This window comes from Opisthorchis viverrini, assembly GCF_000715545.1.
Source record: "Opisthorchis viverrini unplaced genomic scaffold opera_v5_223, whole genome shotgun sequence".
Lineage (NCBI taxonomy): Eukaryota > Metazoa > Platyhelminthes > Trematoda > Opisthorchiida > Opisthorchiidae > Opisthorchis > Opisthorchis viverrini.
The window spans coordinates 761,914-779,206 of NW_008751880.1; the positions used below are offsets into that span (position 1 = coordinate 761,914).

The 17,293-nt window shown below is 40.8% G+C and overlaps 2 protein-coding genes across 2 annotated transcripts in view; one reads left to right on the plus strand and one right to left on the minus strand.

Annotated features, from left to right (window-relative positions):
* Nucleotides 1-14,913, plus strand: part of T265_08532 (hypothetical protein) — a gene marked incomplete at both ends in the record, with an annotated part of 19,011 nt that extends 4,098 nt beyond the window's left edge. The window contains 2 exons of the mRNA XM_009174361.1: nucleotides 12,111-12,336; nucleotides 14,410-14,913. Coding sequence (XP_009172625.1) covers nucleotides 12,111-12,336; nucleotides 14,410-14,526 — 343 coding nt within the window. The remainder of the gene's footprint in view (nucleotides 1-12,110; nucleotides 12,337-14,409) is intronic.
* The window catches only part of T265_08531 (hypothetical protein), a gene marked incomplete at both ends in the record, with an annotated part of 47,654 nt that overhangs the window by 17,505 nt on the left and 12,856 nt on the right, over nucleotides 1-17,293 (minus strand). The window lies entirely within an intron of this gene.

The window sequence follows — 17,293 nt, forward strand, 5'->3', positions numbered from 1 at the left end:
AGACGGAGGACGAGCTCTTTGGTAACAAGAGAGTCGCACACCCAGAACCTAAAACTATAGAAAGAATGTCCTGGGTTGGTTTAAATTAACACTAACACCAAGTTCAATTCACTGGACCTAAAAGTGTTAGCTAATTTCTGTGTTTCCTCAAGAACACTACTCCGAACATCGTTATCTTCTGTTTTGTTATCGCAGACTGTTAATCAGTCAAAAATAACTGCATGATTCAAACTACAGCTCAGGTGCGGTCATGTATTATGGATACCTGCTCTAATAAGAAAACGAATACATTGTTCTCCCCGAGGTATGCACATCACTTAAGGCTATAGCTGTGAAGTTTCTCATTACAGTTAGACGTGACAAAATGAGTAAAGAGGTGGAATGATCGTTTGCTTGAAATAAACAACAGTTTTACCACAAAAGAGGTGAAAATATATCGATGCCTTGTATAAAGCCGATTAACCTGCTGGAAATTACGATGCTTTCGTTGAATAATGCTAGCTGTGGTAACGATATCTGACATGCGGATGAGTGTAAACTGTTAAGTGCAATCTGTGTAACTTATTATTATAAATAATAATAATAACAGTAGTGATAACAGTACTTCTGATGAAGTTTATCCCTAAACTTCTGGGAGAGATGTCGAGTTTGATAGAATTAACTCTGGTACCGACTCATCTTCACTTAATTAGTTGGAACTCTTTTGGCTGCTGATGGCTTTCTAGATCTTTGGCTGAAATTCACTCATTTTGTTTTTGACAATGGTTTTTATCCTAGTTTTTCCGGTGCCGGATAGGTTCTCCTTTCTACTTTGTTATTTTTTTACGCAGTCAATCTGTTTGGTTTACCAAGAGGGGCAATCCGCCCTTGTTTATTTTGAGCCATAGCAACCGCCGAGCTGAGGTTGATACTGTAATCGGAACGTTTGAGATTTCAAGAGTCAGTGAAAAGCCGATCATTCATGATATACAACAGTGCGAATGGTGATGCCTTATTGCCACCCTCCTTATATAAAATGATCATGGTCGTCATTATGTGACCAGAAGACCTGCAATTGGGCACACTTTTGTGCTTTTAATTCATTATTATACCGATATAAATAGGTGGTGAAAACCGAGCTTGGTATCCTTAGTCAAAGATAACAGTGCTTGTAACAACGCTACCCAATTTTTTCTGCAATTATGCATGAGGTTGGTTACGCTTGTTCCTGAGAACCACACAAATTCTATTTAGAGAAGTTTGACCCAGAATTATTTCTGATCCTCAGCAATCAATCAATGGTCGAAGATACCATGTGACCTTCAGTTTTTGGTCAAACGAGTTGTGATGTTCACAAAGATAAGCACAAAACAGTGCTACATAAGCTGCAGCTCATTGTGGGGTAATTACGAAAAAATGTAACAATTACTGCAAGCCTTAGTAGTAGTGATATTTTTCAGTAATGACTGATTCTTTTATAGGCTCGTAATGAGGAATTATGTTGGTATGAATGGTAAGGACCAAAACTTCATCGCTTGTTGGCCATCGGGTTAAAATAGCTCATCAAACTGTACAAAATCTGTGTACATATGAAGCTACGCGCGTGTCCTACTGCGCGACTCATGTACGTATGTGAGCAACCACTGAAAATGATTAGGTACAGTCGAGTGACAAGGAAGTCATGTTATCTCCTTTGGAATTCAAAAAAAAACATGAATGACATGAAATGGTCAATGTTTTCATTCTTATCCTTGTATGACTGTAGCAGATGTCTTGAGAATGGTAAACTACATATTACGTTCGAGCTTCTCAGCCTATACAGGCCACGTGATCATGCACTAGTTGAGCAATCTCGCGATTATTTTCGATTCAACTCAGCAAGGTGTGACCAAGATTATATGCGGTACTCATGTAGGCCCAACTACTGTGTGGTTATCATGCAAAAGACGGCTTAAATGCAACCTTAGCAATAGCCGTCTTCTATTAGATAGTTGGTTTCGTCCGAAATAACTTTACTTTTGGATATTCGAGTACTGATATCTGAATTTTATTCGTTTGCTTGCGGGAAACCCATGCATAAAGATAGGTAAAACAGATAGATTCTGATCAGAAGTACACTACTACACTAGGTCCGAATCACATTGGTAGAATGAATAAACCCGAGCACACTGAACAGGAATAGCTTTGACGCTGACTGCATGGCAATCCGGGGTTAACTTGCGACGTACGGTGAAACGTCAGACGAATGAACGAATGGCTGTGTGGCGTTGACGACACGCTCATTTCAGCCCGGTTCTGAATAAGAGATTTTACATCGCGTCTTCTATGCTCAGTCTGTGGCTCACTAATGAGGCCTTTCTGTTTTATCATTCGCCATGGCACTGTCCCACCCAGATTGGTAATATGACCCTTAGCCCACGAATGTGCCATTTTAATAGGTTTACCCGTATACGTCATTGGACTGCATGCTTGGTTTGGGCCAGCTCACATTGTAATGTAGGCAACCCCAGAAAGAATGTGGCGGAACCAGGCATTGTGTAAATGGTCCCTTTTGCGACCTATTGTCAATTTCACATGTGCCAACTTTTACTGATCAACCCAAAACAGGATGAAAGGCGTCCTGCATTACAAACACTGACGTGTGACAAACACTGGCCGTCAGGAATAGAAGAGGCCGAGTTTTCCCATCCCGAGAGGTGATTCCTACTGACAGGGATCCAGTTACAAACTGGTGAAGTAATATTTCGAAAGATTATGAATCTCCTCCTGTTCTTACTTGGTTGTTTGCAGTAATTAGTCTGTTTTGACTAAAATATCTGCTACTTTCGAACCCTATATTTATTCAGTCTTTCTTAACCAAAGTGCTTCCTCCAGTGATATTCCCGTATTTGTCCGTTCACTAGTTTTGCCTGACTGTTCTGTTTCACTCTGGATCCATAGTGGCGGTGAGCTTATGTGATCAGGTGGATCAAGTAATTGAATTAAACGCCAGGAATGTGTAGAAATGTTGAATATCCTGGTGATCATTTGGTTGAATGCCAAAGCTCTCAATCACACCAACTCTTCTTTATTGGGACCCTTTAAATTGGCATTAATAGGATAGGCAACGGATAAAAGGCTTTGCATGTCTGAGTTGCCTGAGATTCAGACATCAGTTACTAATAAATATCCGAGTGAATTCAAACTCCATGGTCTAGTACGTATCGGGTCCTCCTTGTTGATCGGTGGCATTGCAATAACAGTCTACATCTAAGCAAACCCAAAGCTGCCCTAGACGTCATATCCGCTGATGTGCTTTAGGCTATTCTACCAGTTACTTAGGCTGGATTCCGGAATAGTATCTTTCTTATTTGGAATCCGCCAAATACGGAAGCACAGTCAGATCGTCAAAGTGATAATAACTTGCGCCTCCTGAAGTCTAGTATATCATACTAGCATACTATGCGTATTGGCTTTCTCATCTATTCTGTAATACAATACATATAATTTTATGGTCTGTCATCTATGGAACATGATGTACGGTTTTTGGTGGTAAGATAGCCTCACTGCTCCGAAGATTCTTTTGTCAACAAGAAAAAAGGGGATTTGCTATGCCATCAACCAAATTCGTTTTCTGAAGAACTAGTTCTGCGCACTCAAGATCAGGCTGGTGCATTTGGGTGAAACATTTAAACCCATTCCAAACTAATGAATAACAAGAGAAGCATGATATTCAGCAAACTTTGGTGGAATGGGAAGGAGGCGGAGACTCAGTACAGATGGTGTCTGATCTTGTCAATGGTCGGTTATCGATGTATGACAGTGACTTTGTATCCGTGGACTTATTCCACAGTACTAAGAAAAGTTCATAAAGGTCTTTAAAACATGTGAGGTAAACTTTCAGAAACACCAACAGATAGAATCGGTGAACTTCTGGTTCCTTCTGGAGAACTTTTGACCAAAACTGGCCTAACAAATTGATCTATGGTCCAAGCTGTGGGTCCAGGAAAGGAGTGGCCTTTAGCCATTATGATGATCAGGTAAAGAAGGTCATTACTGCTATTTGCTGGTAGACAAAGTTTGGTTCTTCTGTTTCTACCACGGGAGTCATCAGAATATCCTTTAACTGGATTCCCATAGCTGAGATCCATCATAGACAGTGGACGATTCCTCGGTTCATAAGTTTTCGGACTGGTGATTAGATCAGTGTGACCAGTCTTCGTGCTCCCCCGGGGTAGATCAAACGAAGCGACTAGGTATGTTTCTTCCCAATACATAAAATTAGACTGCGTAGACTGATTGTGACTGGTCTCCCTGTGGGCAACAATTGACTCCTGATAAGTTCTGACCGGCTGGTTAGAATTTACAGGACTTTGAAATGCTTTTTGGAAATAACATATACGTCGCTAATTGTTTTTGTAGAGCGACCGGTGAAGGGACAAGAAGTAATCTTGGTACCGTCAGCCTCCAAACAGGCCGAATGGTATTTCTAGTTCCTTTCGAACAAATGTTTCTTCGTTCGTCCGACAGTTTTCAAGCGACATGATTTTTACAGGTTCTGAGACAGTAATTGTCCTATGAAGGAGAACAACGTTGGAGTGTTTAACTCATTCGGCAGAGGCCTGCCCTAGGGAGTGTAACTGTTAGCCAAAGGGTCACGGAGGATTTCCCTTTATCAGACTGGATTCGTCCGAATCCACAAGAAGCATCGTTTGGCTGAAACTTACGGCCCAACCACAGTCCTGTGAACGCTGTCGAAGAGCTCACTCCATGATTTTTTCTCCGCGATCGAAGAGAAGATCTGCTAAGAACATGGAATATGTGCCGTATGTATTTTTGTCTGAAAAACGGGTTTACTTAAGGTCTCATAGTGCAAACTGTTTGACTGGAGGCTGACTGACATTGTGTTTTACCTAGGTTCAGCTCCATTAGATGGCTGATTGAACATTTCAGTTACATGGCGTTTAACAGCAGCTTCGGAAGAATAGGGCTCCGAATCAAACTGGAAACTTGTGGATTACGTGCAACTGACAATTCCCAACAAGCACCAAACGGCTCCAGAGTACACTTTAGATTTGAAGCGTAGGCTGACTACTTGCAAGATGAAGTCAAACTTTTAGAGCATCAGAACTTTTCTTCATCAAAGATGCGCTATTCTGATATGATACAATTCTGTTAATCTCTTATCGTGTCGTCAGTTAGTTCTGAAAATACCTTTGTATTAACTATGAAAATACCAACACGTGAAAGCCCCGTAAAACATATGTTCAAAAAATATTATTTCAAAGATTAGTACTTTTAGATTTCACGCGGCACCATCAATACTGAATATCAATAAAATGATTTGTCAGTGCTAGCAAATAGTGTGAGCAAATAGTGATGATGAAATACATGTGCACTGGGAGCTCCGATGAAACAAATCCCTGGAACTTCTATTTTCTCGACAAATGCGACCTAATTATTTCACCTGCATTCAGCCTCCACTAAGAGCCTTATTTTATGTGCATATGTTTGTCGCCTTTATTTACGAAAATTCTCTTGTTTGCTACGGTACACCGGTTCATTTTCCCCTTTGCAAAGGCCAGTGAGTCGTGGTATCAGTTGGCGCTCCGGTGTGAATTTCTGTTCAATAAGTTTGACATGTCAATCTGCAGTGCAGCAGTTAAGTTAGAACTTTCTGTAATATGCACAACGTGTGTCAGTTTTTCTGCTCAATTAGCGCAGTTGACAAGAGAAACTTGGTATGACATTCCTCGTGATTACTATTTGCAATGGTGTTGGGGTTTCTAATCTTGGATCGTGGTTTTTGGAAGTGGCACGTATGAGGCCAAACATGTTGAAAAACAGTTTAATACCTGATAAATAATTCGTTCCAGCCAAACGGTTCTCAAACCTAAAGCACCGGGTCATTTCAGTGCGTATTAAGGAAGTAATCAAGAAAAGAAATGTGCAAGGTTATGTTCTTACTCATCGGGGTACGAATAACAAGGACCTGAGAAAAGTCAAGCCTTACTCAATTGCATTATAATTCACTTCATTGGAATCCAATACGGCCAGAGAAAGGCAACACGTAAAACTCTAATCATACTGAAGTCAGTAAGCCATCAGCTAGGTGCAGTGGGGTCGCCGAACCTCAGTTGGCCACAGGCAGTTACTGGAACTACTGAAGTAGGCCCACTTGGACATCCCATAAGACCGCATTCGTTTGAATGCATTCAGCAACATTCGGACAACGTTTAGTCTTTTCTATTGTCATTGTTGATGACGCCATCATTATAGAGGCCATTGTTTGTGAACAAAAGAAAGTTTATTCGATTAATGGGACTGTGAAAAATAAAAGTGTACGCCCCAGCAGAACGCTAATGGACTGCGAAAGACGCTGAGGCTGTTGATGAAGCACAAAAATCCTGATATGGCTGCAAAAATGATTGTGTTGCCTTTTAGTACCAGGGCGTAAACTAACTGTGTTGTCTCCAAGAATTGCAAAGGGTTAGTCGAGCATGATAAGGATCAAGGCAACTGACTACCGTAAATCTGTACGGTATCGAACTATGAGCAGTATTAATCACTGAGTCCGTGAAGAATTCGGTATGGTAATTTAAGAATGTTTGTGCGGAATTCCATCAAAACCAAGTCACTCTTTAAAATACGAGTGTTTTTCACAGTTCTCAGAAGAATAACCACATTGGTCGTCTAGAATAGAAATCTTCAACGTGTATGATGCAAGTGAGCGTAATCTTTGTGGAGCCATCCAGGTTCACAGGGCATTGAGAAGGTGATCTGTTAAGGAAGCTGTGTTTTTAGAGGAGTTCTTCGGCCTTTCAGTTTAGTCTATTTACGACTGTTGCTAATGTAGGCGATAAAAGCCCCTGGCTTGTGTTACTTAGTTGGGTCCATTGCTACCTCAAATTCAGTTTCGCTTTCAGAATCAGAACATCTGGAGCCCCGTGCGGTTCACCTCTGGTACCTAACTTATCCTTCTAGCTTCAGTTACCTGTTTGTACCAGGCACTGTTCTGCGTGGTATACGATATACACCATGTTTTACATTACAAACCAAGAAGGCTTTCCTTGAAAGTTGGCTGGAACAATTGAAAAGACATGTTGGTATCGCTGTCAAGAAGGCCCAAGCTTGGCGCTCTGGAGTGCCGATGTTATAGATAGAAAAACTAATTGCACCTAATAAAAGGTGTAAACCTGATCAAAAGTTAACTAAACCAGCACAGTCAGAACTCTGACACTTTTGCCCAATACTTGTCTGAGAGAACTGTGAATGGTTATTCAAAGCAAGTTTCACGCGTCGGCTTTCTGTTTGCTCCAAATAGATCAAGTTTATTTGACTAACGAATGCGTTCGTCCTAAACCTTATTGCGACCGGATCGCAAAGATTAGTACGGTTGTGTGCATATCATGTTGAAGTGGACCGAAGTTCCCTCGCGTGGAGAAACTTCGTAAAGTTTCGGAGCTTTTGGTTGTGGATGGATTCTGCATTTGGAGAAGTTGTCACAACAAATTTTACACGATAGAAAAGTTTGGATCACGTACTGGTTGCACAACATGTTTGCCTCCGAAAACGTCTTCTATTTCACTTCATTTGTGCTTTAGTTTAAGCATACTTTGTGTGGCCGATACAAGGTCAATTTAGCGTACAAGTACTCGCCATGGTACAACCATGTGTACGAAAGTGGTGACGCTGAGGCTGTTGATGAAGCACAAAAATCCTGATATGGCTGCAAAAATGATTGTGTTGCCTTTTAGTACCAGGGCGTAAACTAACTGTGTTGTCTCCAAGAATTGCAAAGGGTTAGTCGAGCATGATAAGGATCAAGGCAACTGACTACCGTAAATCTGTACGGTATCGAACTATGAGCAGTATTAATCACTGAGTCCGTGAAGAATTCGGTATGGTAATTTAAGAATGTTTGTGCGGAATTCCATCAAAACCAAGTCACTCTTTAAAATACGAGTGTTTTTCACAGTTCTCAGAAGAATAACCACATTGGTCGTCTAGAATAGAAATCTTCAACGTGTATGATGCAAGTGAGCGTAATCTTTGTGGAGCCATCCAGGTTCACAGGGCATTGAGAAGGTGATCTGTTAAGGAAGCTGTGTTTTTAGAGGAGTTCTTCGGCCTTTCAGTTTAGTCTATTTACGACTGTTGCTAATGTAGGCGATAAAAGCCCCTGGCTTGTGTTACTTAGTTGGGTCCATTGCTACCTCAAATTCAGTTTCGCTTTCAGAATCAGAACATCTGGAGCCCCGTGCGGTTCACCTCTGGTACCTAACTTATCCTTCTAGCTTCAGTTACCTGTTTGTACCAGGCACTGTTCTGCGTGGTATACGATATACACCATGTTTTACATTACAAACCAAGAAGGCTTTCCTTGAAAGTTGGCTGGAACAATTGAAAAGACATGTTGGTATCGCTGTCAAGAAGGCCCAAGCTTGGCGCTCTGGAGTGCCGATGTTATAGATAGAAAAACTAATTGCACCTAATAAAAGGTGTAAACCTGATCAAAAGTTAACTAAACCAGCACAGTCAGAACTCTGACACTTTTGCCCAATACTTGTCTGAGAGAACTGTGAATGGTTATTCAAAGCAAGTTTCACGCGTCGGCTTTCTGTTTGCTCCAAATAGATCAAGTTTATTTGACTAACGAATGCGTTCGTCCTAAACCTTATTGCGACCGGATCGCAAAGATTAGTACGGTTGTGTGCATATCATGTTGAAGTGGACCGAAGTTCCCTCGCGTGGAGAAACTTCGTAAAGTTTCGGAGCTTTTGGTTGTGGATGGATTCTGCATTTGGAGAAGTTGTCACAACAAATTTTACACGATAGAAAAGTTTGGATCACGTACTGGTTGCACAACATGTTTGCCTCCGAAAACGTCTTCTATTTCACTTCATTTGTGCTTTAGTTTAAGCATACTTTGTGTGGCCGATACAAGGTCAATTTAGCGTACAAGTACTCGCCATGGTACAACCATGTGTACGAAAGTGGTGATAGTAAGCCTCACTCTGAAAGAAGGCACAACCACTAACCCACCGCTACGCATCAACACGCTCCCCACTAATGCACTGATAATGTCACCTCGATTGATGATGAAACGTTTGCAATCAAATTACCCAGCTCAGCGAACAAGCCAACGACCATCTACGCTACCTGAGCTACCGACATTTTTCTCTATAGAATAACCAACTAAAATAGTTGTTTCAAAAGGTACTGTCTTCGTAAAACTAACGAGATATAAATGATGTGGATCTGACATTCAGTGTTAAAAAATAACATTTGACGTTGTCATCATCATCATAGGGCGTATCATCAACGCTGACAATGATGCTTCACTGCCGCACAACCACAAAGTGTATTTGCTCTAATCTGAATAAACAAAACAAAGAGAGTGAAGAACCAAAACGCATTTTGCCACCTTACTGCATGCACTTCGGAGACAGGTTACGCGTGAAGTAGAGGCTGACACGGCACTACTTGGAACTCTACGTGGAATGCGTCCTCCACTTAATGTAGTCTATCTTGCTGTGGTATAATATGCCAAATATCAGTATGGAAAAACTCTATAATAAGAAAAGCGAACACGTGTGGCTGAAGTAGTTGCCGATAACAAACTGTCCAAAACATCCGAACCAGAGCTGGTAATATTTCAGTGTTTTCTTTTCGAAAACATTGTTCCGTTGGTCGATTTCTTTCAAACTTCGAAGATGGCATACTCACTGAAGAGTCACAAAGCTATTCAAATAGGAATGTGGGAGCGGTGAGCTGTAAAAGGTCATAAATCTCAGACTTGCCACTAAAAGAAAACCTTTCGCATCAGTAGTAGATCGTTATCAACATTTTCGTTCTTCGAAAATCTTCCGTCAACTTTCATTCCTCCAAACAGCCTCTTGAGTCTTCGGAGAGGAAAAGTGAAAACGTTTGCACCAGTCTTCGCGATTGCGGTTTCTCAGCTTCGGTTTCCCATAGGACTGTAACAACTTGTCAAGTGTAGTAGAAAGCAACGAAAGGAAGTTATATCAATGTATTTCGGCCATAAAAGCCTTCAAGTTGACATCTCATTGGGCACAGCCAGTTCTCAGCAGGGATTTCTATGGATGCATAGCATTTGCCTCACACATTGAGCTTCTTTGAAGGCCAAAACTTCACATTCTGTTACATTACTTATATGATAAAAACCCGCCGCTTATTACTCACATTACAAATGGTTGTATACAAGAAGAACAACGACAAGTCACACGTCTTTTGAAAGAATGGATACGTACGGAGACCGGCGTCGTACGATTTTTAGGTATGAGGTCTTGAGGGCCAGTGGGTGTAAGCAATAGAATATAATTACTATGTATCAAAAAGGCTGGTAATAAAAGTGGTGCAGAGCTCTCGCTGAAATAGGCATAATCATTAGAAATGTTCCTTTTGTTGGAAAAGCCTCAAAGTTTAATTCAAGGCAAGTGAATTAGCACACACGTAACTTTTTTCCACTTAGCGCCTAAAACCAAGTTCATGTTGGTTTGTGAGAAAGAAGAAAGATTTGAGTTGAAGAAATATCCCAGTCTGGGTAGTAAACAGTTGGAAATACTCAGCCTTTCCTTAGACCTTGCGCAACAATTATGATCACTGTATTATCAAGTGATGCAAAGTTACCAAACTCTGATTTGGATCCTTCAATGCCTCGGGAATTCAAATGACGGAACAACCGGAGATATCATGACCGTCCTTCTGGAAGATGACGGAACTAACTGCGTACATAGAAAATTTAATAAGAAGTCACACAATAAAATGATGATATTCTGGGATGTATTAGGAAATTTTTACACTGTAAATTCCTTTTGATGGTTCATGTTAAACATTCAAACGGAGTGTTCCTGACTTCATTCGGCCCAAGCTGGAGTCACGGAATACAAGCTGACCTAAGCGATGAGCGACCGTTTGAGAGATGGTCTCAAGGTAAAATAGTAAACAAGGTTGACTGATTATTCACGTATGCGTGCTTATCTTCCCGAATTCCGTGAAGCACTGTAAAGGTAAACACTCGGCCATGTTGAAATCCAGAATTGCTACTTCAAATTGTTTTGTGTTGTACTTGTTCCTGTGTAGGTTAGAGCTTTCATGGGTAGTTTTATTAAGCGTGAAAAAATCGGACGAAAACTAACTAACTCGTTCAATGTAACTGCATAAAACTGCATAAATATGTGACTATATAACCATATGCTTGTTCAGATACTACGATAAATGGCGTCACATTCCTCCGCTAGAGTTAAACTAACACCCTTAGACGCCATTAGAGATTGCCATCTTCGAACACCGCCTAAGGGTCAGAGTGGTACATTTATGTATCGCGAGCCATTCGCTGCCCTTGTTCTACTAATTTGGCTACAGAATCCATCGTTAGGAGTGCATGTGACACACGACTGGTGGTGTTGTGTTACCCAAAGCTGAATAGAAGTCTCGCTTCGCTCCAAGAAGAGCTCACATTGTTCGGGCGGAACTACGAGTTTTCACTAGAGCACAAACACTGGTGTTCACTGCTGCCGCGCAAAACCCTTTTGTGTTTGGTCCACCGGTGAATTGGCTGTCGATTTGGATTGGTCGGACAGCGTTTATTTGAAGTTTTTGTACGCCTTTGCTAGAATACTAAAATAAATAAGCCCTGGTTTGGATTCGTTTTTGGTCGTACATGGTGGGGACCTTTAACGAATGTCTAGACTGCGGTTGCCTGAATGCGCATTGATTTTTGTTGTTACACTGTATTTTACTACATTCTATGTTACTTGGTTATCTCTCATGGTGCTTATTAGAAAGCACTGTTTCAAGGCAAATGTCGGGTTTGGGACAGTCGACACAATGAGGCCATGCAGATAACTATCGTCAATAAGAGGGATCCTTGCACACTTCCCCCCATGGCGCTTCAGAAAAGAGTGTTTTTATCTCACTGAACACATTCCAAACATTAAAGTCTACTCCAACACGTTGAAACCGGTTATAAACGTAAAGGCTACGGAATGCATGTCAAATTTCATGGAAAATGATACCGCTGTTTCATGAGACTTATGAACTCGCCGTTTGTACTCTACCAACATTTCTTTGTAAATCATAGAACATGGTGCTTGAAGTGAAAACTCTCATTATTCTATTGTTGACAGGTTACTTCTCAGCAATCCGAATTTGATGAAAGTTTTCAGGCCAATTCAGTCAATGACACTTCCGCAGGCTCTCAATTCCAGTTACCTCGGTCAACTTTCCATAAAGTTTGTTGATAGCCTATTGGAAGTGGTTCGGAATTATAACGACCAAGATGTACTCAGACAAACCATTATTCAGCTGGCCAATATTCACAAAAACCGGGGAATCACCGTTGCTCATTTTGTGGTAAGTTTTATCAACTACAGCTGATTGAAAATAGTTCATTCTAAAACTTGGGAAATGCGTGAAGAGTATGTAGTACCAATCAACTTGTATGGGAGATATTATGATAAAATAAATGCGTAAAATCTTGCTTAGTTTGTTTTACTGCTTTAAGATAATCATCAGTGTGAAATATTATGGGGAGCTGACCATATGCATAGTTAACATTTACAAACCCACCATTTTACCTCACTTTTATCGGCAATACTACCATCAGGAATTTTCCCACCCATTTCCGTAGTAATACATCTGTCATCACGCCTCTATAAACGATAAAAGGAAATCGCTGTTGATAGTGTGAGGAGATTTGGGATTTTTTGTAGAGATTTCGTCCTGTAAGTGAAGCCAATCTATGCTGAAAAGCCGAGAAGCACCTCACTTACAGGACGAATTCTCTACAAAAAAGGAAATCGTGTTATACTTGCCTCCGCCACATCCTTTCCATGTGAACTTTGCTAACGCCGGCTGCTGATCGAACGTGACTTCACATTAAGATAGGAAAGTTCCAAAGGACTCTCAAACAAGTCTAGCCTTGATATCTGTTGGTCCCGTGCATCCACCTATGAAATTTGGTGTGCTGTATTGGACATCTCATAAAAGTAATCTTATACTGACAAAACTCTGGTGTTCTTAAGTAGGACAAGGGCTGCGGTCCACCTTTTATAAACCGGATATGATAACTTGCTCACCGGAAAGAACTGCTACGAATAACAACAAAGTGGCATTCGCAGTGAATAGTTCATTGATGGTTTTTTGAAGAATCTTGGCCACCCCCGAAATTGCGACTTGTTAAAGAGACATATGTACTTCTTTTGTGCAGCAAAACAGGGGCAGAACTATTTGTCTTGTTGGGCAAGAAAACCTATTGAGTTAGAAAAAACCGTAGGGGTATGTAGAAGATGACGCTAATCAGTTGATCGGCAAACCGAAATTTTGCGACCAAAGTCGGCTTCAAAGCAAGGCCTGGTTAAAATTCACCTGAATGTTCACTGGTAAGTTAGTTAAAGCGCGCGCCAATCGAATAAGCAACGCTATTTCAGAAGAAAATATGCTGTGATATCGTAAATATCGTGTCAACTGAAACCTCAGGCGGCAGGGCAGTCAACTGAAGAATATCATGAACGAGAGATTCATCTGGGATTCGATTGACACTTCCGTCATCATCTCCTCAATCCGTTTATTCGGTCTCTCAATCAAATTCCGAAAAGTCAGTTTATGCTCCCCGATTTACCGGACCAATCAGTAACTAATGGAACAACGATACGATTAGATTTCATCCTCAGCCCTTTATTCCATTTTGGTGGCCATGATAATCATGAGTGGAAAATTGTTTGCACAATACCTTGACTAATCACTGGTAGCGATTTAAAAACCGCTGTTCAAAATTGATCTCTTTGCAGAGAAATTCATGCGACTGCTTTCTAGTTAGAGGGATGTGACTGATATCAGCACTCTGGTTAGGGATTTGCTAGCCAGTCAGCCCAAGTCTATTTACCATGATGAGGTGATTTCCCCCAGTTGACGGCGGACAATAGGGCTTATATGGGTATCTCATTTGGAGGGATTCACACTTAGGAAAGATCATAGAACAATTCATCATGTGGTACTTGATGAGGGGTAATGATTGTAATTGTCTGCTGGTATTCTCGCCCTATTATGTAAGGTGTGCCCTGTATTTGGTTGTCTGGCACATAGTTCCAACTTTAGAGTAGCTTGCTCAAAAAAGCCTAAAGCAGCCAACAGCTTTGAATACCGATGTTGTGTTTTCTTGAGAGGGCCAAGGTACTATCAGTGTGTAGGCAAGCTTGGGCTGTTGATTCACTGCCTCCTATATTTAAATATAAGCGAAAGAAGATCTTTACTATTCTGATTTGTCGTACAGAATGTTGAATTTTAAGGTAACGAGGAAGGAATTTGCTTTTGAGACTCGCTTGAGAGAGAAATTATGATATATCACAGTTACCAAGCTCTATTCTAAAAAATGCACTAGCGGTCTTCAAAAATTAACAACTGCTAATTTCTTCATCCTTTTTGCAGGCCGTGATACCGCTGTTCACAGATACACTGGCAAGCTTTCTCCATATCGAGGAGAACAAAGAAAGTTTGCAAGAAGTGCTTACAACTATACTCCCAATGATTGGAAAGAGGTTGTGAAAGAGGTTTCAAACCTGCAAAGAAATATGCCCAGCTTTCGCTAATACTTCTGCAAAACTACATATAACTTTACTAGGAGAGTCTGGTGTGCCCGTCTGTACAGATGTCTGGCACCTCGAGTGTTAGTTTGATGTTTTTCATCGGAATACTCCTGCTCTAAATATAATATATTTTGTGGAATCCTCGTCAGATGTCCACCCAAAATGTTCCTTGAAAGAATCGACTAGCCCTCATCCTGACAACTGCTTCCCATTTGAAGGCATTTCCTTTCGAATTTGAGCAACTTGGAAGTAAAACCAACCATCAGTTACTACTTTCTCTTTTAACTTTCATTTGTTTTTATCATAGAAAAGCATTGTGAAGGAAACTCGAATAAATGAGTTGGTTCCGGTGCTCAAAAGGTTTCTTCACCTATAAGATGGTATTATGATGGATAGACGAATATTTTGTGCACATCATCGCCTGCGTGGATGTGAGTTCAGACAACCGAGTACGATTGAAGTGAATACACAAAAACTCGCAACATCGACTCCATGCACACCAAATTTTCTTACGATTGCTACTCTGACCCCAACATTAGACAGGGTAATTTGAGCTACGGAGCAAGCAGAAGCGGCAAACTACCAGTATAGGTCACATCCACTCCACAATGCCTAGGATAATTCCTCGATACCCCATTAACGGTAGAGGATGGCGAGAATCTTCTGATTCATTTGACATGCGGTTTAAAACAAACTTCTAGCTCTTCTTGAGTTACAAAGCGATCCTTTTCAGGAAACCGACAACTCAATCTGATTTGAAATCCCTCGAAAATTTACAGAAGGGAGTTACAAAGCGATCATTATTCAGGAAACGACAACTCAATCTGAGTTGAAATCCCTCGAAAATTTACAGAAGGGAGGAAGGATTATCCAAAACGTTCTTTTTATGTCATTATTTATTGATCATTTGAACTAAATCAGTGCTTTCGTGCAATCTTGGCTTGTTCCATCAATGCTTTTCAACTGTTGTGGCAATGAAAATCGAACAGGAGGATCTGTTTAATTTGAGTAAAACAGTCAACACCTGTACTTGATTCAGAGGGAGTGCTCTAACATTACCTTTCACGTTTTCTTGTCGCGTTTATAGAGATCTTTGGTTAAATTGGCCAAATTTATGTATCTACTGAACGGAGCCCTGCAAGACCCACCTTATGATCCGTAACAGTATGAAGGACTTCCCAATGCCGACAGTCTATGTTCAGACTCAAATGAGCGAAGTCTTTAAAAAGTCATGCCACATCATAGACTATTTTATAAACCTTAACTAACTAAGTTCAGGCGTTATGAGGCTCTCTAGAAAGATTTGTCACCAAGTTGAAAGCACTGGAATATGGGAATTGCAGATAGGACCAGAATATACATGGTTTGGTATCTTTCACACTGACATAGCACACCTGTTGAACCGGGTTAGATTAGTGATCTCGCGATATCAAATACGAGTAACGGTAGGTGCTTAGTGAATCAGTATTGATAAACAAGCTAACTTCGACTCTGGACATCTGAATTGCGAGGAGAGCTTTCTACCAAACCCCGAAACCAACAGCATGTTTCAGTTGTCCGGTGCATTACTTAACTGAGAATTTCTGGAAGATGGTTCAGTCTGGCAAATTAACTGTGTTATAGCACGAAGCGTCGGGTAAACCAATTAATTCACTTAAGCATGGACATGTTTACCTGTTGGAGTGTGACAATCAAGATGCACCCAGCACATGCTTGAGTGGTGCTACTGTCCATCAAATGTCTGGGGTTCAACTTACGGCACGACCAAAGCTGATCGGCTCAAGTTAAAACGATACTTCCCCACTTTTATATGGGCTTACCAGAATAAGTGCGAAAGAGCGGGATGGGGACTGTCCAAATTAGAGTGATGTGGGGATGAATTCTGCAGATCGCGGAACCACACTCAGCCAACACCGTTAGAATTTCGACTGTGTAACTGTAAGGGAGCGAGCTCCTAGCCCGTTCACCTCGTTCAGTAGTCCAGGGATTTAACGTAAACGTGGTCGATCGCACGCAATATAAAAATACATCACTGCTGGTCATGATACTAATCCCTTCAATATATTCGAATGATATTACAATAAGGACAATAAACAAGAACGACGACCCACAGGAATCAGACTGCAGTTTCTGTGGTTCATGTTGCTGACACCTCAGAAAACTCTAAATGTATAGTAGAATTACACATATGCTACTGACAAAGATGGTGAGTAGCTTGTTTATCCAATTGAACCGAACGAGGGCGACCAATATGTTGTCCAGTCATGCCTTTCGGTGGCTAATTCACTGGGTAAGTAAATGTAACTCCGCAACTAATGGGAGAAGGAGATTGCGGAATTAAATACCGATGTGCGCATCATATGAGAGCTAGCTTCAATGTACTTAGTAGGTTCTACGTTTCCTTGACCAAACGAAACAAGTTGCCAGCACGTTTCTTTCAACGCTTATAAGGATTGTTTCATCCACAGAAATCAACACATAAAAATATTTTTGACATGGTGTCTTCGACGAACTGTGGGGAATCACAATAACGTAGTAAAACTATCGCACTAATATAAAGCAAATTATTCGTAATAAGAATAAGAATAAGCCAAAACTGAATGTATTACACATGGCTTAACATGATGGCAGATCGAGCAAGTAGCTAATGTCACCATATATATATATATATATATATATATATATATATATATATATATAAAATGTTTTTTCACACTTCAGAGACA